This window comes from Prionailurus bengalensis, chromosome A1 (assembly GCF_016509475.1).
Source record: "Prionailurus bengalensis isolate Pbe53 chromosome A1, Fcat_Pben_1.1_paternal_pri, whole genome shotgun sequence".
In the NCBI taxonomy this organism is placed as follows: domain Eukaryota; kingdom Metazoa; phylum Chordata; class Mammalia; order Carnivora; family Felidae; genus Prionailurus; species Prionailurus bengalensis.
Window position 1 is genome coordinate 204,501,258 of NC_057343.1, and position 24,455 is coordinate 204,525,712.

General features: G+C 38.6%; 1 protein-coding gene and 1 long non-coding RNA gene across 2 annotated transcripts in view; one reads left to right on the forward strand and one right to left on the reverse strand.

The window, feature by feature from the left end:
- Positions 1–1,651: 1,651 nt before the first annotated feature.
- MRPS30 (mitochondrial ribosomal protein S30) lies at positions 1,652–8,789 on the reverse strand. Its single transcript, XM_043598852.1, has 5 exons — positions 8,204–8,789; positions 6,492–6,637; positions 5,651–5,756; positions 4,013–4,189; positions 1,652–2,019 (listed from the first exon to the last, which is right to left on the reverse strand). Exons 1-5 carry the CDS (start codon positions 8,787–8,789, stop codon positions 1,730–1,732), a joined length of 1,305 nt encoding a protein of 434 aa, XP_043454787.1. The 3' UTR covers positions 1,652–1,729.
- A 20-nt stretch (positions 8,790–8,809) lies between these two features.
- Positions 8,810–24,455, forward strand: part of LOC122494024 — an 81,845-nt gene continuing 66,199 nt past the window's right edge. Inside the window, exon 1 of the long non-coding RNA XR_006300088.1 lies at positions 8,810–8,906. This is a non-coding gene — a long non-coding RNA (uncharacterized LOC122494024). The remainder of the gene's footprint in view (positions 8,907–24,455) is intronic.

Sequence of the window (24,455 nt, forward strand, 5' to 3'; positions counted from 1 at the left end):
ATATTCTAGTTGTACGATGGAAGTTATTAGGCTCCCTGTGCCTTCTTAACTCATCTGCAAAATGGGAATAGTATCTAGCTCATGGAATGTTTGTGATGATTAAACAAGCTAGCATGTAAAATATCTAGATCACGCTCTAGAATATACTTAAGTGCTATGTGAAGTCCTGACATATACATATAGGTATGTATGTATGTATGTATGTGTTATGTTCTCCATTTGTCATGAGAAATATCATTACAAGAGAATGAAAACAGGTGCTACTATAGAGCTAGAAGTATTCAAAGGATGGAAATGAAACATGAATTAAATATAATCAGTTTAGGGAATGCAATGGCATTTCTACTGAATCCAACATATCTTAATTACATAGAATTTTAAAGGCACTTTAGTTTGCACTAGCTCATTTAATCCTTAAACTTTGGAAGATAATTTTGTTTTGCAGAAATAAAGGATGGCAACTCAAATTGCTCAAGGTACAGAGTTAGAAAGTGAAAGCTAAGATTAAGAAAGGTGTCATTGTACTTGGAGCTTGGTAAGGTCGCTTCTCTCTACACATCTGCATTTTTCCATCAGGGGTAAATGGGAATGCAATAGACAGGTTGAACAGACAGGACCCCGGGTAGAGAACAGTATTCCAAGGTTTGGAAACTGCTTAAACAAATGGTGGTATGTAATTACATGGCTTTCTGGGTAAACTGAAACTAACATAGCACACTGCCTTGCAAAGGAAGCTCTTGGCTGAATTGAATGCCATTGTTCAAATGTTATTCCTTTAGTTTAGCAATCATTTGCGGCAAATAATCCCCAGGCTTCTGGCTGAGGAATCTATCAATGTAACTGTGGTCTCCATCTTGAAAGAAAGATAACAAGAGAGGGAGGGTGAGAGGGAGGAAAGGAGGAAGGAAGGAAGGAAGGAAGGAAGGAAGGAGAGGAGGAAGGAATGAAGGGAGGAAAGGAGGAGGGTGGGAACAGAGATTTTCATATGACTACAGTACATAATGGGGTTTTTTAAATATTCATAACAGGAGGTTATATAAAATAAAAAGCAGCATGACTATACAAAGGTAATTCTTTTTTCCTCACTAAGATGTTTCAAATGAATCTAATTCTCAACAAAGTTAACAATTTTATCAACTGACAACTGATTTTGAAACATAATCTTTGGGATGGAGCAAATTACATAAACAGAAATATATTAACATTACTTCTTAGTGCTAAGAACCTAAATTCCACATATTTCATCAGCTATATTATTAACCATCTGTGAAATTGTGGAAAATTCACTTAACTCCTCTGGGCCTCAGTTTCCTATCCTTGCAAAATACTGTTCAGTTTGAGTAGGACTCTGAAACTATCATGCTATTAATGAAAAAAATAAAAACAAAGAAGAAAACTATAACACATCTACATACTCAAGCTTTTGAGTTACTGCCCTTAAAATACTTTCAAAATAACATGTAATTAATACCAGAGATTGAAGATAGCTCAGTCCCATCAGTTAGTCATATATGAATAAAATTACCTTAAAATCAACATACTATATTTCAAATGAAATCTTTCAGTGTGTACTCTGAGCAGAATGAGAGGTCTAATCACAGGTTAACATATGAAATATTTGTCTCAAAATAATGCACTTGACAGTTACAGGTCTCGTCATTAAAATTCCTTTTATTTTTCCTCCAGTGAAATTTAAGTATCCCCAAAGTCCCGAATCAATGATTTCTTCTTAGTTTTCCAACAGCTGTGATTTATCTTCTTTTGGTCTGTTCAGTAGAAAGTGAACTATCTGAAGTAGGACATCATCATTAAAACCTTTCACATTATTATCTTCGATGGTTTCATAAAGAGGCTTACTTTGTGTTCCCCAACATATATTTTTACGAGGGTTATTTTGATCAGCTTGTGTAGTCAGTGCCAGAGTATTTAACTGGTAGCAGAAAAAGGAAAAGTATTTTCCATCTGTGATCACTCCCTGAGAGACAAAAGGTCGAGTAACATCTGCTTCACTCCAGAATCCTATAGAAAAAAGTTACACTGAAATTTACACATAGAATATATTTTACCAAAACAAAATATACACATTAGAGGGATCAAAAATACCACCTGAAACCTAGATATTTTATCTACCAAATTCCTGAAGATCTTGAAGTCTTCCTCATCTTCTCCATTCTAACCCTATATTCTATTTCTGCATCAAAAATTATTTCCTCCCTTCTAACATCCCCAAACTCAGGACACATTCTCAACAACTTGGGCCTTCAACAGCTTTCAACCTTAATTCACTTCACCTAAAAAAAGCAGCAAGCTCGATCTATGCCAATGTCCCCTGTATCTGGTACTAACCACGTGCATCATTACTGACTTCAAATATGTTCCCATGTTCCCAGCACCAGCAGCACCTGCCATCCAGTAACCATTATGGCCCTTTACTTCAACCAAACCTAAAAAACATACCTTCAGACATTCTAAGGACTTCAATCATGTCCTTAGACAAATTCTATATCTTCCCTTACATATTTCAAATTTGGTTTTATGAGGTGCCGTCATTTTGTCTTGTGTATCTTGTGTCATAAGGTTCCAGGAGGCCTTTGAAGCCTTTACTACTCAAATTTGCTGGCTGCTTCTTGTTCTAGACTGACTGGTTTTAGTACTTAGTGCCAGGGCCAAGCAGTAGTATTATTTCTTCATACATAGCTTCTATCAGCCTTAATGAAGATAGCCAATGAATAATATTGTTAGTTGTGTAATTAATTACAGGAAAAAAGAAGCACTTTATCTTTAATGCATAAACAGTGCCACTCTAATCTATCTTTGAGAAAGATTCCTCTGTTTCTGCTTCTGTCCAATCCTATTCTCATTCTCTCCATTTAAGTCAACAATTGTGAGTAATAAATTACAATAAATTATACATATTTACATATCTAGATAGATAGATAGATAGATAGATATGGAAAAAAGTGAGCTTGGAAGTAATTAAATCAGTATTAAAATTCCTCCTGGGAACTCATATAGGATTAATCTGGTTGGTTACATATTACAGTTTATCACTTCGGGTTTTGTAATAAAGCCCATGCTTCACATTGGGCTCTCAAAGTCCTAAGTGATATGGTTGCTGGCTTCCTCTATCTCTTCCTCCATCATCCTCCCCCTCCCTTTCTTCATTGTTCTTTAAATACTTCAACTCTGTTCCTACCTCAGAGACTTTTAGTTGTATTCCTTTTGCCTGAAAAGTGTCTTTCCCCCAAGTTTATGCTTAGGTAGCTCCTCAACAGTCAGGTCTTTGTTCAAATGTCATTTTTTGGAGACCTCTCCTGAATTACTCCATTTAAACAGATTCTGTTCCATATCCCATCTGCACCCCATAAATCATTCTATCCCTTATGTAGTACTTTTCCTCCATAATATTACCACTAGCTAAAAGTATTACACATTTATTATCCTTTACTCTTCTCACTATAGGCTCCTGGACAGCGAGATCTGCCCACCTCAATTCAACACTGTTATCTCCAAGGCCAACGGTGCTTGGTTCATAAAAACCATGCATTCACTATTTACTGAATGAATAAACACCCTCTTAATCCACCACATCCTGGATATAGCCCTCAAAGATATTACATAGGATAGTCATAATTTAATCTGAAATTTAATCCACCAAAGCACTTTCCTTTTCCGGCTTCAGAAAGCTGCCATCATCTACAAAGTTGACTTGGTTGGTTATAGTTATTCACATGCTTGAGAACATCAGAATAAAATTCATTCATACAAAACTGGTCAAAGTGAAAGATCAAAATAACTATCTAAATGCCACTTGCCAACTGCAAATGTTAAACATTTAATTATGAGTTTTAAAACAACTATATTTTGTTGAAACTGCAAAACCGCAACCAAAGTTTTCAACGTGATAAGATTCAACCTACATCTTAACCCAAAGAAAACAATTTAAACCGGTAAATTCTTAAAATGTCACAGAAATCTCCCAAGAACGGCAATGGCATAAAATTAGTTTTACCTTGATACATAGCTTGTGCTCCAGTCCAAGCAAAAAGGCTTGCGATAGCATTGGCTCTAAAAACAACTTCTATCTGATCAGCACAGTTTTGTTTCAAAAGCCTTTCCCTTTTTAATTTGTCAGGTAACAGATGAAACTGGGTATGACCATAACAGTATGGATCTGCCGTCTTTGAGCCTAGAGCAAAATAAAAACATTTCATTTTTTAAAAAAATTTTTTTTAATGTTTATTTATTTTTGAAGAAGGGAGAGAGCATGAGAGGGGGAAGAGCAGAGAGAGAGGGAGACACAGAATCAGAAGCAGGCTCCAGGCTCCGAGCTGTCAACGCAGAGCCCGATGCGGGGTTTGAACTCACGAACTGCGAGATCATGACCTGAGCTGAAGTCAGATGTTTAACCAACTGAGCCACCCAGGCGCCCCAAAATGAAAACATTTCAGATGAAATGTACATGTGAACATCTGCAGCACGTCCTTAGTCTTTGCTTCAAACCCACCCTTCTCCTCTACACATCATGTGATCACTATTCAAAATACACAATTGGGAACGTTTATTATTTATTTCATGGATTATAATAAAGTTAAACTTCACGTGAAAGTACAATCTGCTAGCTATCATCAAGCCCACTATGACACAGGGTAAGTCAAGAGAATGTATGTGAAATTTATTTAAAAGTTTCCTTTATCATTTTAATGTAATAACTACATACTTTGTTCTTATTTTTAAAAAATGACTTTTACACTATATTTCCAAATAGGGAAAAAATAGCCAATATTTCATAAAATGCTGATATTCTTGAGTTTAGTAGTAGTCTTTTCAACCAACAGTTCCCATAATTCACTCTAAGGCCATAATGACCCAGAGGGAGCAGGTCTGGAAGACTAGTATAAAGCTGGTTTCTAAAAACCATCAAATCGACTAGGAATTAATAGACAAAAAGACAGCAAAAGTACAAGCTGCACAAGGACAGATATCAGGCCTTATTAACTTTTATATTCTTAATGGTTATCACAGTGTGTGGTACTAACAGAAGGCTTTTATAAAAAAAAAAAAAGAAAAACAATCACTGCCTCAAGTCTGATTCTATACTGGTTTACTTTTGAAAAAATACAAATTACTTTTTTTACACAATAAATCAACAAAGCCTAATACATGTAGCTATTTTTTAAAGTACTGCTAATTAAGTAGAAACAGTAAAATTTTAAATGGTGAGATGAAAGAATATTTTCTTCTCAATTTTCATGCATATTGCAACAACCTGAGATTATGGATTATACTGCTTGTAAACTATGTGTACAACTATGTAAACTTGTAATTCTTGTCGTCAAGAATTACGTAAATTTGCATGGGATCCTTTGGACACATTGATGGCACAATATTTCAAAAGGGAAACTTACCAGGGCGCCTGGGTGGCTCAGTCGGTTGAGCGTCCGGCTTTTGCTCAGGTCATGATCTCACAGCTCGTGAGTTCAAGCCCCGTGTCAGGCTCTGTGCTGACAGCTCAGAGCCTGGAGCCTGCTTCAGATTCTGTGTTTCCCCCTCTCTCTGCCCCAACCCACTCTCATTCCGTCTCTGTCTCTCTCAAAAATAAATAAACATTAAATAAAGAAAAACTTTTTTAAAAAAGGGGGAAACTTACCAATAAATATGGTATTTTCATATTGTCGTTTGAATAATGGAAGTTTGTCTGGCTTACAATTCATCACAGGGATTTCGACAGGTACAGAATAATCCAGCGGCACAAACTTAAAGGAAAGTCATAAGTGAATTCACAGAAACACTAGTATGTACACATTTTACTCACATTCCTAATAGATTTAAAAATCTTGAGATTTTTTTTTTTTTTTTTTTACAAAATGATTTGGTAACACCACCAAGTGGGCCAAATCCAGCCAGCCACCTACTTGACAAAGTTTTACTGCAACATAGTCACACACATTCATTAACATATGGTCCATAGCTGCTTTTACAGTATTTTAAGAACTAAGATGAATAGTTGCAACACAGACTTATGGCCCCCAAAGCCTAAAATATTTACTGTCTGGACCTTTACCAAAAAAATGTGCCAACTTCTGATACAGACGCAAAGACAACATTCAAAATATACTTATTTTCTCCAAAAGAACTGTAATATGTAAAATGACCAGTTTATAATTATAAAAATGCCTTGATTGATGATCAGGCAGTGTAATCTATTATAAATTACTATCATAAACTATTTTCAATTGTTTCTGTTTTTATAGTAAGAAAAAGTATGGCCTTGAAAACTGATGCCTTAATCTTATGATTATTTGACCTTTAAGGTCTAGACATTCCATAACAGGTTAAAAAGCTAAAAAAGAATTTCAGATAAGATGTACTTGCAAGAAACTCAAAAGGGACCCATCCAAAACTTTTTATCCTACTAAGCCCATTACCTAGGCTGCCTACGACATTTCCTCACCAGATGTCAGTAGATATATAATGCAACAAATCCTTACCTCTGGGAGTTGTTTGGACATTCGAATCTGGTTGTGTGGTTTATCATTTATTTGGTATCGCAGAGCATCAACTCGACCTTTCCGATGACCACTAGGAATAATTTCTTCACCACGCAACCAGTAAAAGTGAACTGGGCGTTTACAATCTATCAAAAGATATTCAAAATTTTCTCATCTCGTCATTTAGATAAATTTGGTTATTATTAAAATACCAGCAATACAGAACTCAAGAATAATTGTGTAAATTAAAAATATATCAAAAATTACTCTGATGTAAGATAGAGTCTGTCTTATAGGATGATTTAACTTCAATGATCAGGACTTACGCTCAAACACTTATTGTCTACTTGTGCGATGCATCACACACTAAACACTGTAATGAAAGAGGTTTCTCAGTTAAGAATAAACAACGAAAGTAAGACCAACAGGAATATCACTCATGAAAAATAGTAAGTTTTTTTAGTAGTCAGAGCTGTCTTAAGAATTACTAATTCAAGGGTCGCCTGGGTGGCTCAGACGGTTAAGCATCCGACTTTGCTTCAGGTCATGATTTCACAGCTCAGCTCATGGTTCCAGCCCCATATCGGGCTCTTTGCTGACAGCTCAGAGCCTGGAGCTGGCTTGGCATTCTGTGTCTCCCTCTCTCTAGGCTCTTCCCCCACTCACGCTCTGCCTCTCTCTCAAAAATAAGTAAATGTTAAAAAAAAAATTTATATAAAAATTAAATTAAAAAATTACTAATTCCATCTTCACAGTAACTCTCAAAGGTATGTATGGTTGTCATCACCTCCATTTTATAGAAGAGGAATTTGGGTCTTGACGAAGTCAAGCAAGTTTCCCTAGGCCAACAATTAGGAGTCAAAATCGGTGAGGCTTCGCTCAAGACCACTTCTTTCCCAACTGCGAGCGAAGTAAAGTAGCACGCACGCTACAAAACTCAGCTGAACACACATCTACACTTACAATAATAACATTAATCCAACAGGTATTTATTAAGACACCCACTAGGCGGTAGATATAAAATAAACAGGACGTCAGAAACACTGACTTTTAAAACTATCCATTAATTATTTTTCAAGTCTGCACTAAGCAGTTCATAAAAGTTGCTGTTTCCTGGGAGCCCAAAATGGCTAGGTTTGAATCCTTAATTCCAATCTACCAGCTAGAGGCTCTCGTACCTCAGGCTGTTTTGCCCCATTTATAAAACAATGCTACCTGCCATAAACGGTTATTGTGAGGATTAAATTGGTTGGCACATATAAAATTTAGAACCGGGCCTGGTACACAGTAAGTACTTAGTAAATGTCAGGTATTTTAATCCCTATCACCCTATCACCTTTAATGTTCACAATTCTATGAGGTAGTGAATTGACATAAAGTCACGGGACGTTTTGGTGGAAGAGCCAAAAGCCAACTCCAGGTCTGTCCCCCCTCTAAGAGCCCCTTTTCCTAACCAACACTGCTCTTCCGTTTGGCTGGATCTTCACAAAGCAGAGCCAAGGACTGGAGGCGTGCAAGGTTGTACAGCTAGTAGGTGGCAACACCGGCCCGAGAACCCACCCAGTCTCCAGACTGCTAGTTCAGTACTGTTAAACCTGGTGGCGCCCAGCAAGGCGCGAAAGGACTAGGGAAAAAAAAAAAAAGACAACGCAGAGAGAAAGACATGAACAGCCCCCATCACCCTCGCCCGACGTGGCGGCCCCAAGGCTCACCGAGGGCGGCGGTGGCCAGAGCAGGGTTGTGTGCGCTGAGCAGGCCCACGAGGGCCGCCACCAGCTGATCCAGGAAGGGCGAGGCGATGGCCTCGCGGTCCTGGTAGAGGGGCGCGCGCCGCTTGCGCCGTAGGTAAAAGTGCTCCTGCAGGAGGCAGTCACACGCGGCGGCGCGCAGGGCCTCCAGGTCCAGGGTGGGCGATGGCTCGGCGGGCTCGGCGGGCGGCGGCGGCAGTCCCGACAGGAACACTGTCTTGGTGAAGCCCTGATACCAGCGGTCAGCGTTCAGGGCGAAGGTCTGCGGATAAACCACGTACTTCATGAACTGCATCTTGGTGAGGATTCGCAGCTTCTCGTCCACCGACTCGGCCGCGTGCACCGTCGCCTGCCACCGCTCCACTCGCCGCTGCCGTGCCGCCTTGCTTTTGGCAGTCAGAGAGGCCACAATCGGCGGGTAGCGCGCGACGGGGGCCGCCGCGACAACTGCGCCGGTCACTTCTGGAGCCGCGACAGCGGCCTCGGCCGCAGTGTGCAATGACAGCCGCGACCCGCGGAGGGCTAGCCTGCAACACCTGGCCGCCGCCATCTTTGCTCGGGGTTTGCGACCCAGAGGTTAATTTCAGCAAATGTCCCTGCCCTCTTTGCCGTAAGGACCAATGGAAAGCGGGATTTGAGAAGGAGGCCGATTCTCAGAGGGCCTGAGGTACGTTGCGTCATTCATTTCTTAGCCAATCATATCACTCCTCCAACTTAGTTTCCAGTGTCCAGCAGTGTTTGTAGACCGAAGGCAGAACTTGTGTGCCAGTAGGTTTTCCACCGGCCTGGCTGGGAAGAGCGAGACTTTTAAGAAGGAATTGCCGCCACCTAGGTTGCTCTTCCCACCACGGCACAAACCTCCTGCAGGAAACCATTTAGGTTTTCCACCGGCCTGGCTGGGAAGAGCGAGACTTTTAAGAAGTAATTGCCGCCACCTAGGTTGCTCTTCCCACCAGGGCACAAACCTTCTGCAGGAAACCATTTAGGAACGTTCTGCACCGTAACCTCTAGCCCTTGGTTACATTTACTAGTCTGCATTGTGTGTGGCACATCCACCTCTGTGCTGTTTTAGTTCTTAGGATTGAAATTTGTTAAAAATATTGTTCTAAAATGTTTTATTGATAATACGTTATTTTTTAAACGATGCAAGCAGCACTTATAAATGACTATTTCTAACCTTTGAGAAAATAATTCCATGTCTCTGTATGCTAATTGATATGTAGATAATTGGCTTAATTTGTTTTAATTCCCCTGATTTTTCAAAACGGGGAATTTACTTTTACTTGGCTTTAACTGGCAAAAAAAAAAAAAAAAAAAAAAAAAAGTTAGGAAATAAAAAAAAACACTAAGGAGTTATGTTCAAATTTTGCTTTGTCTTAAAACTCATTATTTCAACATGAGTTGATTCCTACTAATCTGTGAGCTCCTTGAAGAAAGGAACTTTTATTTTTTTTAATCCTCAGCAATCAATACCTGTGCGTAGTAGGTCATCACTAAATACCAGCTGAAAATGTCACCTAAATCACTAAAAAGTTTAGCTTATTTCAGGCAATCTAGTTTATGGACTCACTGTCCATTACAACTAGGAACTGGAATCATGTTTGTTTGCATTTATTGCAATAATTCTTGAGGGTATTGAAAACCAAACATTTTGTTGCTAAAAGGAAGTTATGACTTATGTATACCTTTGCATAAGAAGTGATGGTACAACTTAACTATGAACTTGCAGGTCTATTAAACTGACATTTAGAAACATATACTTTAAATTCATTACAATAATATCTTCTGTGAGAAGTTGCTAGCAGAATTCTCAAATATCTTGACATTAATATACCAAAAGGAGGACATAAGAGAGTTAAGATCTTTAAACTTTTTTCAGTATTTAAAAGGTAAAAGCAACATGTTCAGTATTACCAGGAGTGACTCTTCTTTGTGTGAAGAAATCATAAATATATTTTTAGAGAATATATCATAGAAGTCCTAGCTCAACAGTTGTAGGTAGTTTCGTACTATTCCAACATAGATTTTAGGATTAGAAATCAGAACTAGAGACCAATTAACACTGTAAGACAGAACAGTATTTTCAGAAATTGCTTTTATACATTTTTGGTCTGTGAATCAAAATAATTTTAATTATCCAATATTTGCTGATTGTCAACATCATGAACCAAGGAGGGAGGCTCTGGGAAAGGAAAGAGCATGCTTACTGAAGGCTGGGGCAGGACCACATAAGTATAAACAAAAGAGCATACTAGTGAGAAAGAATCCAGTCAGGACCATTTGGAAAGAAGTAGGCTTTCTTTCCAGTATGATCCAAAGTTCTTGTATTACACACAAAGAAAGAGATATAAAGGGCAAGTCATACAGCATGGGAGGGGCAGTATCGGGACTAAAATCCAGGTTATTTGCCTATCTGTCAGTTGTATTTAATGAATAATTATTTAATGCATTTTATGTGGTAGGCAGTGTACAAAGTGCTTGGGATACTCAGTGAACCAAACAGACAAAAGCATGTACTCTAACAGAAGGAAACACACAATACAATATAAAAAATGAGTAAATGATATGATTTGTTAAAAGGAAGTAAACGTTATGAAAAAAAAAACAGAGCAGGGGAAGTAAGGCTCATCAATGCAGTCTGCAGGGAGAGGGTTTGCAATTTAAAGTATGTAGTCAAGAGTAATGCTCATGGAAAAGAAAACACTGGAGTGAGAGCCTGAAGGAAGTGAAGGAGTGATTCATGCTAATATCTAGGGAAAGAGGATTCCAGCAGGACGCTGAGATAGAAACATACCTGGTGGGTTCAAGAACCAGGAAGGAGGCCAGTGAGACTGAAGGAAATGACACATGTGGAGAGTAGAAGGAAATGGTATTAGAAATGGAACCAGAATTTATAGGTTCCCAGAGGCAATTGCTAGGATTATTAAGACTTCATAGTCGGGGAGGAGTGGGAAGCCATTGGAAATTTCTACTCAGAGGGAGGTCCTCGTGTGTCTTAGGTTTTAAAAGAATTACTCCATGTATTAGGTAGCTTGTGTGATTTAACAACAAAAATGTATTTTCTCCTAGTTCTAAAGGCTGCAAGTCTGAGATCAGGGTAACAGTATGGTTGGGCTCTGGTGAGAGCTCTCTTCTGGCTTGAGGACAGTTGCCTTGCAGTGTCCTCACATGGCAGAGAGAGACTGAGCTTGCTGGTGTCCTTTATCATAAGGAGAGAAGCCTGTCAGATTAGTGTCCTAATTGTATGACCTCGTTTAACCTTAATTACTTCCCTAAAGGCTCTACCTCCAAATACAGTCACATTGGGGGTTACAGCCTAAACATATGAATTTTAGAAGGCCACAACTCAGTCTAGAACACTATGGCTGATTGGGAAATAAAGATTGTGGAGGGTCAAATTTGGAAGCAGTGAAACCATTAGAAGACAATTTGGCATATTTTTGATTCTGGCTAGAAGCAACAATAGCAGTAAAGAAGGTGAGTGGTTACAGATTCTGAACCGAATGTAGGTATGAGAAAGTCGCCCAGTCAGATAAGAGAAGGTCTATGGACAAGGGATGCATTTTTCCTTTAGTCTCTCATATTTTTCTGGGGTGGATGTTGGAGAGTGAGTTGATTTGGGGAAGGAAATAGGAGAATTTGTGAAACATGAATTTATCTATTTATATGTGTTTATATAATTGAGACTCTTCTGGGGCGCTTGGGTGGCTCAGTCATTGGGGCGTCCAATTTCAGCTCAGGTCATGATCTCGTGGTTTGTAGGTTCGGTCCCCATGTCAGACTCTGTGCTGACAGCTCAGAGCCTGGAGCCTGCTTCAGATTCTATGTCTTCCTCTCTCTCTCTGCCCTCCCCCACTTGCACTCTGTCTCTCTCTCTCTCAAAAATAAATAAACACTAACAAAATTTAATTGACATTCTCCTAGAAGAAAATGGATATTAACATCTTCCCTAGTAAGGTTGCCACTGGTCTTCAATTTAAATATTGTAGTCAAAAGCTATGACATTCACCAAGGATTTTTGAGCCCTCTCTACTTGATTCATTCAATAAATATTTATCAAGTGACTTATTATATGCCAGCATATATGTGTTCTAGGTACACAGGTTATGGCAGTGAAATAACGGCTTCCATGGAGCTCACATGCTAGTGGATAAAGTCATCTAACCAAAAAATCAAATATACGTGTCTATGTTAGATGGTGATAGGAGGCAATAGGAAAAATACAGCAGGGAAGGAGACCAAATAGTATAGGGTTGAGCGTAGTGATTTCAATAGACAGGGCAGAGAAGCTCCCCTTCCCCACCTCCCCCGGAAGGATAGGGCCACGTGGACATCCAGAGGACAAATCTGAGAAAGGGCAAAAGCCACAGTATACCTGGGAAGTGGGAAGAATATAGAGGCCAGTGGGCTAACATGGAATGGGATGTTGCCAATTTGTCAGTGACAGCCAGTATCTTACTCAGAAACAGGTTCTGATGAGTTGGGTGATATTTATAATCACAGTTTCTCCCCCCTGTCGTGGTTGGGCATCAGAACAACTCTGCTGATGTTTGGGTGAGACAAAAGCTGCCTAGTTGATTGTAATCCTTAGTCGAGCTTCTTAGGTCTACAACTGAGGATGTGGGAAGGAAATGGCAACAGGATGTTTTCTATGTGCAGATATCGATGGGAGTGACAGCTGGTCCTTTTGAGCTGTTTCCTTCACATATATTTCTTACCTGGTTGCATATATAACACATTTACATAAAACTGAAAATATAAAGTATTACTAGGGGAGGGTGTGTGTGTGTGTGTGTGTGTGTGTGTGTGTGCGCGCGCGCCCGCGCAGGTGTGAAGTATTTTTGATGGTTGGTTTAGAATCCACAGAAAGGAAGCTAAGTATCTACATCTTATGCCAGGTACCATATTAGATATTTCATATGTGTCATCTCCCGTAATCTCACAGTCGTGCTCCAAAGGGAATATTATTTTTCTTCTGGTTTATTTGCAAAATCATGGAACTCTTGCTCAGAACAAAGAATAGCTCAAACAATTTTGAAAAAGAAGAATAAAGTGGGAGGATCAGGCTACTTGACTTTAAGGCTCTCAAGATCATCGTCAATGGAAGAAAGATAGCCTTTTCAGCAAATGGTGTTGAACTAGACATCAACAGGTCAAAACCAAAACAAAGTAAGAAAAAAAAAAACAACATTTGACCTCTTACATCTTTTGGAAAAATTAAAGTGGATCAAAACTTAAACATAAAATTATTAGAAAAAAATAACTTGCAAAGTACCCTCTTAAGAACTTGAAAAGTGTAAGTTTGTATTTATCATTCTTGGTGGTGGTGCTGGTGGCATTGGGGGTAGTTAAGCAGTACACATGTAAATAGGGGTGTAACTCTTGTTTTGACAAAGTATATATGTTGGCCATTTTCATAATTGAAAATTTCAACTACAAAAATAACTACACGTGAGAACACGTCTGTGATTTTCACTCCTCAAGATAAGTTTGATTAACAAGTAGATAGCATTTCAGACTTACAAGAAACTGCTAATTCAGGATTCTCCAACTTCTTGGTTAGCTTCTTTTATTGGTATTCTTTTGATCAGAACTTGCTACTTTTCAGCACGTTTACATAATTTATAATCAATGTTTTACAAAGGCAAATCAGAGTCACTGGAGGGGTTTAGTGTCCCCCTTAAAATTAATTTTTCTTAAATGATATATGGCCAAGCTAACCAATGCAGAGTCCAAAGAATGTGCAGTAAGATTCTCTGTTCCTTCCTCATTCCCAGTCCCTCCTTTTCCTTCTCCAGAGGCAATTACTGTCAACAGCCTCCTGTACATTCTTCTAAAGAATGACATTCCTGCATAAGAATATCTATGTACATATACACATACTCAGAAGTCGTGTGAGATGCTGTTTATTCTTGTTACTGACTGCCTATTCAAGCCTGCTCTGAAAAGCTATTTCTTTCCTGCATCTTGGAAAAAATTTAGGGCAAGTTCTATTATTTTTCTAATTGATCTTAGATAAGTCCTCCAGTTGCTTCTAGGCACAAAAATATCTTAGTCCTATAATTACATGCTCAGTTCAGTGCAATAAGAAACAGAAAAAAAAATGCTGTCAACTTTATTTAAAGTTCTGTCTTCTCTCCGCCCTTTTCCCAGTCGGCCTAGGCTGTCTGCTTGCTGTAGGAGGAGGGCAGGCTTGCCACAGGCTTCCTCTGTTTCCCCACAGCAGCTTCTCACCCAGCTCACTAGGCTGCCAAGTTGTGAATCAGGCACCAGTCCACTATCCTCCCAAACTCTAGAAGACCAGTACTAAGCTCCTCCAAAGGGTCCCATTAGAAGGTCATTTTCTAGCTAAGTTGAAGGCAAGGGCATCACCTTTTCTGCCCTCTCAATGACGACGTTGGGGAGACAGATTCTCGGTGTACCCTCTCAGTCTCTCCTGTCTTTTGGGATGGGGGAAGGGGTTAAAAACACAAAATTATGTTCTATAAACTTCTTTGCAATTCCTGCATGGGTAGACTGGCAATTTACCTAAAGTGGAACTAGCTGGTACCTCATGTTTTGGGGCTTTACCTGAAAATAAGACAGCAATAATTATATATACACATATATAGATATATAATATTATTATATATACATATATGCATATATGCCATATTATATATTATCGTGTATACATGTGTGTATATTATATATACATATCTATTATACATGCTACAGTATATATATTAAAGTATATATTATATGTATAATGTTATGTATGTGTACATATAGAGAGAAATTGAGAGAGAGATGGGGTGAGGGAGAGAGAGAGAGAGAGAGAGAGAGAGATACCCTCTTTTTTTTAATATGAAATATATTGTCAAATTGGTTTCCATACAACACCCAGTGCTCATCCCAACAGGTGCCACCTTCAGTTTATTCTCAGTTATGCCCTCTTTTTTGAAAGCATTTTTCATATATAATTAAGGACTCAAATATTCTCATTATAAGTTTTGAGTTTTACATTCTAATATAAGCATTGGTCACCCACTGGAATGTATGGTCATTTTATAAGAACAAAAACATTTGATTAATCAAATCACCCATTTCCTCATCTTTTGCCTTACTAAGAAAGTCCCTGGGGAAAGCAATCTTTCCAGAACATAAAGGCAAGCTTCACAAGGAGAGGCTCTTTGCCCCCCAACCCCAACTCTTTTTTTTTCTCTTCCTGAAATGAAGACGCAGGAAGACATAAACCATCCTAAGAGTGGATAAGAAGCAGAAAAATAGGTGCTCCTGGGACATTCATATCATCTTTAAGTCATACACTAGTCCAGACGCATGCCTCCAGCCTTTTTGTTATGTGAGGGGGAAAAAATGAACAATAAACACAGGTTTATTGCTATGCTATAGATATGTTTATCTGCAATCTGTTTTCTTTTACTCTTGGCTTCAGAGCAGCAGACCTGATCACTGCCTCCCACAAAGCTCATAAAACTATAAATATTTTATATTGATGCTTATATAGAGAGAAAACATATGAATTTTTCTGTTTGAGGAGGATTTATTTTAAATAAAAAGAGAATTAATCTCATACATACCACGAACAGTCCTCTAGGGCAATAGATAAAAATATAACTCACTTTTTTCCATAGCTGAATTATAGTCATGCTATGCATTTACCATAATTTATTTAGGCAATCTCTTGGATGAACATTCAGGTTAATTCAATTTTTTAAATTTCTTTCTTTCCTTTTTTACATTATAAGCAGTAAGGTAATAAATATTTTTAAGTACTGATGCTTTTAGTTTTGTGGGCTGGACTCTGAAGAGTGGAGTTTCTGGGACACAAATAATATGCATTTTTTTAAAAAAAATTTTTAATGTTTATTTATTTTAGAGAGAGAGAGAGACAGACAGAGCATGAGCGGGGCAGGGGCAGAGAGAGAGGGAGACACATAATCGGAAGCAGGCTCCAGGCTCTGAGCTGTCAGCACAGAGCCGGATGCAGGGCTTGAACTCACAGACCACGAGATCATGACCTGAGCCGAAGTCGGACGCTCAAGCGACTGAGCCACCCACGCACCCCGCATTTTTATATTTCGACATATTACCTACCATTATGTTCCCATCCTGGTCATAAATGCACATTTTCTCACATTCTCACCATATTTGCCAAAGTATATGAAATGTCACCATTCTTGATCATACCTCCATATAGGTATTATCTCCCATAATGTAAATTCCATGAGAGCCAGAATCTTGTCTTTGTCACAGCTATCTCCCTAGCACCAGGAGAATATAGATTTCCACAGTAGGCAACTAAGAAGAGATCTTAACTTTAAGTATATCCTTTTTAAACACATATATATACCCAAAGAATAATAATATAATTACTTTTCAAGATTCATGTGCCATATAGATTATTATCTTCCCTACAACCAGCTAGGAGAAGAAATCTAGGAACAGAATGTATTTACGACTTATTTGGTGGCAGTGAAGTAAGAAAGATGGAGGTCTGGTTGGGAGAATATAGCAGGAACTTCGGATTCTTTTGGTGGTCACGTGAATATGCTGTGCTCCTCAGCAGAGACAGGACTAAAAGGGGAGAAAAGAGTTAAGTGGGGCAAACATGTGGAGCCAGTAATAAGGTATCTCAGTCACCTCCAGTGCAAACCTTAAGGGGTGCAAAAAACTCAGTAATCAACATAAATAATAATTTAATGAAACATCTTTAAAAATCAAAATCGATATCAAAAAGTCCATGATGAAAAAACTATGAACATTTTTTTAAAACGGCAGGATCAGGAGAAGCACTGATATAGTCACAATCTACTCAGAGTCAAGAAGTGAGCCTTGACAAGCATGCATATGATGCTTTCTTAAATGTTAAACGGTGAGTTTCCCTTCATCCTTTTCTCTATCTGCCGGTTGTTTCTGGTCCTCGCTCCCCACCAAGAACTTTTTAGGAGGATACCAATGAAATTAAATATACTTTTTTTCTTATATACAGGGCTAGAAATTAATATTGCTTAGTATCTCACCAAACTGATTATACCCTAAGCATGAGGCTACATATTTTCCTATTTCTTTGTCATTGAAATGTGAACATGTCTGCAATATAAGGTTTCTGAAATGCAAACGTATATTTCAAATGTTCTTTCAACTTACACAACACTGTTCCTTAGGCACATGGCAGTAATCTGTTATATTTGGAACATATGGCTGCATTTGATACATCAAGTGTCTTTTACAAGTGAAGTCATCATCCCAGTTTTATGGAAACTTGTCTGCAATATGACACAGGGGAAAGACCATGATTTTCCTCTCATTATTCATTACATTTTTTTTCAAATTCACATCAATATAAGTGGGTCTAAAAATTAATTTTTCCTAAAATAACTCAAGTAGTTACAATAATCTTAAACAACTTATTATAAGCAGTCATCAAAGTATGGTATTCACAGTGGGAAAATAAATTGTTACCGCCTTTTGGGAGAGTACTTTGGTGATACAGTTGAGCCTCCTAAAACGCCCATTACTACTAACCCTGAGGAAATTACTCATAATTCAAAGAGAGTGACTCAGTATAATTTGAGTGCTGCCCACTCCCAGGAAAAAGTTGAGCTTTGCCCAAGTCGGGGCCAGAGGCTGACCTCTCACTGCACCATTACCATCACTGTCACCACCCCCTACGCGATCTAAGTCCCTGCTGTCTTATCAGGGATGTTTGAAGATCCCAGAACCACTGAACCACATATGGGATCCGTCCTCCGTTAGGGCTGCTTGTCTGTGCATCCTTCCACCCAGATGCCTGGTCCTCCACCAAGAACACTTTTCCCTTCCCTTTCCAATTAGTGCGCCCTCTGCCCTGTCGACTGTCTTCTTTCTTGCATTTGTGTCTCCACTTTGCCTCTTCCTCTCCTTCCTCTAGGCTCTGTTTTATATAGTCATGCATGAGAAGGAAAACAGCCCTGAAAACATGGTCTTTACTTCAGGTTACAGGAATTCAATCACTGTTTACCTTGCAGTGACATCTGAGGTAGAAAAAATGGTCTCAGGGTAAAAGTGAAAGAGGGTAAGAGGGAAAGACATAAAGAATAACTTGCTTGGCACTTTGCAATATAATGTTTGTTATTTGTCATAGGAAATTTGTGATCGTAAATAGTAAACATTTGTAGTAGCAAATAGCATACTTACACACAATTATCTAATAACAAGGGATTGTTTAGATAAGGTGTCGTACATTTAAATTAAAAAAATACTATGAAACCAATAAAATAAAATTTATAAAACAATAAAATGCTGGGGCACCTGGGTGGCTCAGTCGGTTAATGCCGCCTTTGGCTCAGGTCATGATCCCATGATTTGTGAGTTTATGAGTTTGAGCCCTGTGTAGGGCTCTGTGCTGACAGCTCAGAGCCTGGAGCCTGCTTCAGATTCTGTTCTCCCTCTCTCTTTGCCCCTCCTCCGCTTGTGCTCTCCCTCTCTCTCAAAAAGAAATAAATAAACATTAAGAAATTTAAAAAAAAAATAATAAAATGCTTTTGAAATAAAGACAAATTTTAAAACCAAGATTTACAAGAAAACCTGCATAAACCACATGATCTAATAAGACCTATATGCACACAAAGACACGTAGAAAAACCCAGGAAAGAAGTGCAATTAAGATGTTGACGAAGGTTGAAAGCAGGTGATGAAATTATTGGCATTTTTCTTCCCTGTAATTTCTAATTTATCTTTATTCTTTCTTTCTTTTACAAATCAGAACAAAATTTAACTTAGAAGAAGTTAAGAAAAAAAGTAAGATATTACCAGAATCTGAATAGATGCCTCAGATATTATTCCACCAGATGGCCAATTACTTGCTAAATATATCTGATCATATAGTAAAATTCTAACCCAAAGTAGAATTCTGGGTTAGATTGTATTGACCTTCCATGTCAAAGTTTAATTGTCTGCTCACCCAAGTTCAAATTGGAGAGAATAAACTAGAAAATTCAAGGGCTAGAATTTGGAAGAAGCTATCAGAAGAAGTGGAGTCAAAACAGAGAATAACCTGAAAGAAGCCAGTGTGGAATCAGAACAAGTTAACAGTTACCCCGGAACAAGCTCACTTTTGGTTCAAGTGCAGGCTTAATGGCCTACAACTTGAACTGACAAAAACAAAACAAAACAGCAACAACAAGATGGCTTCCCAAGATGGCTTCCCAGAACCCAAGATGGCTTCTCCTTGCAGAGGCTTCCCAAGGAGACAGGTAGCAGGAAGAGGACCAAGGTAAAAGGCACAATGTCACATCCAGCCTGTCTGCACTCTACATCAGTGGGAGAGTAAACAGAATCTTAGACTTGTGCCCACGAAGTGTCATTCTGAACTAGTGAGAAAGTAATGTCTTTGACAGAGGAGCTGCCTTTATAGCCACACCTCCATGGTTCCTTGAGCCCAGCAGTCATCAAAATATGAAATCTGTGATGTGGGTTGAAGACTCTGGACCTGAGTTTATCCTTTATATTGTAATGGCCATATCTCTGTGTAGAGTCTTGTATGCCATATAAATTTCGTGTATGATGTTTGAGGCGATGGCCAACTAGGGCGGAACTATGAGCAGATAAATTATTCCATGTGAGAAAGTTGCTGATGACAGCAAAGATTAAATATAAGGGGTCAGAATGGAGGCACAGTAAGTTTTAATAAAGCTATTGCAATGGTCAAGAGAAAAATGATGAGAATCTGAACAAAGCTAGCTGAAGTAGTGGTGGAAAGAGCAATCTATAGGAGAGACATTTTGGGTGTATAATGAACGGAATTTGTATGAGGGAAATAAAGAAAATGAGAAATCTTCTGGAATAACTCTAAGGTAAACAATACAGATGGTGGCATCATTTTCCAAATGTGAAGAAAAAATGTTTGTGGGAGAAGATGATGAATCCAGTTTTGGATAGCTTCTTACCAACCATTTGCTATATGACAATGGAACTCAGGACAAAGGATGAGGCTAGAAATACAGATGTTGCGATCAATAAATATGTGGTAGGTTGAAACCATGAGTATCAGTGAAATTGCCTTAAGACATTATTGAGAATGAGAACAGAGTGGTTTGGAGACTTGATGGCTACCAATATTTTAGGGGTTGACAAATTAGAGAAACTTTGCCAAGGTAAAGGGAGAGAAACCTCTTCAGAGGGAGGGAGAAGGCCAGGAAAGAGAGGTTTGGTAGAAATCATACTAGGGAATCCCAAATAGTGTTGAACCCTGAAGAGAATTCAAATAAGAAACAGATCATTCCTATTGATTTGAGAACAAAGAAGGTATTACTGACACAAGTGAGAACAGAATTATGGAGTAAACTGAAAACGATATTGCTGTGGGTTGTGTAGGCGAGGAGGTGGAATCCATGAGTTCTTTTAAAAAACTGTAATTTAAGGGGCGCCTGGGTGGCGCAGTCGGTTAAGCGTCCGACTTCAGCCAGGTCACGATCTCGCGGTCCGTGAGTTCGAGCCCCGCGTCGGGCTCTGGGCTGATGGCTCAGAGCCTGGAGCCTGTTTCCGATTCTGTGTCTCCCTCTCTCTCTGCCCCTCCCCCGTTCATGCTCTGTCTCTCTCTGTCCCAAAAATAAATAAACGTTGAAAAAAATAAATAAATAAAAATTAAAAAAAATAAAAAAAAATAAAAAACTGTAATTTAAGATTGAATACGTGCAAGATGATATTGATAATATTTTTCTAAAATTTTAAGAATAAAACAAAATAAACAGGCAGGTACCCAGCGCTCAGTTCAGGAAGTAGAACATACCAGTAGCTTTGAAGAATTCTCCTTCCACTGAGACCCCAATCTCATCCCTCTTTCTCCCCACCCCGTGGTAACCGCTATCCTGAACTTTGTGTTTGCAGTTCTTTTGTTTGTCTGTATAGTTTTATCTGAGTGGATATTCTTAAATATTTACTCTCTGAAGGTCAGCCCTGGACTTGTGCAGTGAACAACTGTTGTGACCATTCAAGGTAGTCCTAGTTGTATATTGTTCAGTTTTGATGTTTTGGAACTTTTTATAAATGGAGTCATGCTAAATATTTTCATCTGTGATGAGTTTAGCCATTCAACTTTAGGTTTCTGAGACTTACCTATTTTGGATAGGTAATTGTAGTTTGCTTTTAGGTTATATAGAATTACCTTTATGGAAAGATTTCAATAGGGTAATCCTCCTGTTCAACATTTGCATTGTTTCTCATTTTTGGGTATTTCAAATAATCCTCCTTGAATGTATCTTCCCTATGGTATATGCCAGAAGTGGAACAGTTGGGTCATCTTCAACTTTATTAGGGTGTTAAATATTTTTTCTAAGAAATTGTTTCCACTTACTAGAAATTTATCATCAGCAACACTTTGATATTGTCAGAGTTAAACTTTTGCTCATTTGGTGTGTGTAAAATGATCCTTTTTGGTGTGGTTCTAATTTACATTTCCCTGACTATTGGTGAATTTGAACATGCTTTAATACATTTACTGGTCATTCGTATTTCCTCTGTTCTTTTTTTTTTTTCTTTTTTTTTTCTTTTTTTATGAAATTTATTGACAAATTGGTTTCCATACAACACCCAGTGCTCATCCCAAAAGGTGCCCTCCTCAATACCCATCACCCACCCTATCCTCCCTCCCACCCCCCATCAACCCTCAGTTTGTTCTCAGTTTTTAACAGTCTCTTATGCTTTGGCTCTCTCCCATTCTAACCTCTTTTTTTTTTTTTCCTTCCCCTCCCCCATGGGTTCCTGTTAAGTTTCTCAGGATCCACATAAGAGTGAAACCATATGGTATCTGTCTTTCTCTGTATGGCTTATTTCACTTAGCATCACACTCTCCAGTTCCATCCACGTTGCTACAAAAGGCCATATTTCATTTTTTCTCATTGCCACGTAATATTCCATTGTGTATATAAACCACAATTTCTTTATCCATTCAGCAGTGGATGGACATTTAGGCTCTTTCCATAATTTGGCTATTGTTGAGAGTGCTGCTATGAACATTGGGGTACAAGTGGCCCTATGCATCAGTACTCCTGTATCCCTTGGATAAATTCCTAGCAGTGCTATTGCTGGATCATAGGGTAGGTCTATTTTTAATTTTCTGAGGAACCTCCACACTGCTTTCCAGAGCGGCTGCACCAATTTGCATTCCCACCAACAGTGCAAGAGGGTTCCCGTTTCTCCACATCCTCTCCAGCATCTATAGTCTCCTGATTTGTTCATTTTGGCCACTCTGACTGGCGTGAGGTGATACCTGAGTGTGGTTTTGATTTGTATTTCCCTGATAAGGAGCGACGCTGAACATCTTTTCATGTGCCTGTTGGCCATCCGGATGTCTTCTTTAGAGAAGTGTCTATTCATGTTTTCTGCCCATTTCTTCACTGGGTTATTTGTTTTTCGGGTGTGGAGTTTGGTGAGCTCTTTATAGATTTTGGATACTAGCCCTTTGTCCGATATGTCATTTGCGAATATCTTTTCCCATTCCGTTGGTTGCCTTTTAGTTTTGTTGGTTGTTTCCTTTGCTGTGCGGAAGCTTTTTATCTTCATAAGATCCCAGTAATTCACTTTTGCTTTTAATTCCCTTGCCTTTGGGGACGTGTCGAGTAAGAGATTGCTACGGCTGAGGTCAGAGAGGTCTTTTCCTGCTTTCTCCTCTAAGGTTTTGATGGTTTCCTGTCTCACATTTAGGTCCTTTATCCATTTTGAGTTTATTTTTGTGAATGGTGTGAGAAAGTGGTCTGGTTTCAACCTTCTGCATGTTGCTGTCCAGTTCTCCCAGCACCATTTGTTAAAGAGGCTGTCTTTTTTCCATTGGATGTTCTTTCCTGCTTTGTCAAAGATGAGTTGGCCATACGTTTGTGGGTCTAGTTCTGGGGTTTCTATTCTATTCCATTGGTCTATGTGTCTGTTTTTGTGCCACGTATTTCCTCTGTTCTGACATGCTTGTTCAGGAGTTGTCCATCTTTTTTCAAATGATTTGTAAATGTGTTTTCCAGTTTATGACCCGACTTTTCACTTTCTTTATTGTATCATTTGATACATATAATTTCTTAACTTCAGTATGGTCATATTTATGTTTTGCTCCTTTTTAAATCTGTTTGAAGTGACACTTAGCAACCCTGATGTTGTAGATATATTACCTGTTTTATTAATTTTTTTCACATTTTAATCTTTAATTCATCTGGAATTGATTTTTGTAGATGGTGTGAGATAAGAGTCCATTTTTCATGTGTTTCCTTATGACTAATAAATCATTTCTTCCCATACTACAGGTAGCTGAGATCAATGGTAACATACCTGTAATAGCTGCATTTCTGGATTTCCTGAAAGCAACTTTCCTGCCTCTAATTTCCTGCATTAACACATCCTGCTCTCAACAATCAGGCTGAACTCTGAGTGTTACAATATTGTTGAAGGAATAGTCAAATGTAGACACTTGAATTTGCTAACAAATCTAGACAATTCTAAATGTTTTCCCAAGCAATGGAGTAAAAAAGACAGCTGGGGATAGTACAGAAGGCTATTGCAAATTTCAGAGGATGGGACATTGAGGTTTATAGGTTGAGTGATTAGAATAATCACAAATCAGATAGGAAGGATAGTATGTTCACCTGTGCACACATGAGCACACACATGTATGTACACAGAGGCGACCCTCAACATTCTCAAGTTTGGTTTTTGTACATTATTCAGCAAATATTAATATTTCTCAAATTGCCTCTTGTACAATGAAGTTGAACTTTTATGCATCAGAAAATAGTAGACTTCAATCTCTAGTTCAAATAGTAGATGGCAACGATCCTTAGAATCGGTAGCACTTAGAGATCTATGAGGATCAGTCTGGTTCATTCAGGATTTAAATCATTTGAGTTGTTGAGTTCATCTTTAAAATGGAAACAATAGCCTATCTACCTGATAATAGTATTAGGTTTAAATAAGATGATGATACTTCAGAGTGCTTCCAAGAGTGATAAGCATGTTGTGAATGTTCAATAAATTTTAGCTGCTGTTGTGATTATCTAGCGCTCTGTCGTCTTTGGGATAGGGATCAGGAAGATGAACTAATCCACACATCCTAATGAGATAACAGACACTACTTTTCCTGAGCCTGCCCTCACCGCCTGAACCCCCAACACTCACACAATATCTATTTTCTGGTTGTGAGAAGTTTTGGGACCATAAAATAATATTCTGTAGAGCAGTGATAACATTGTATGGA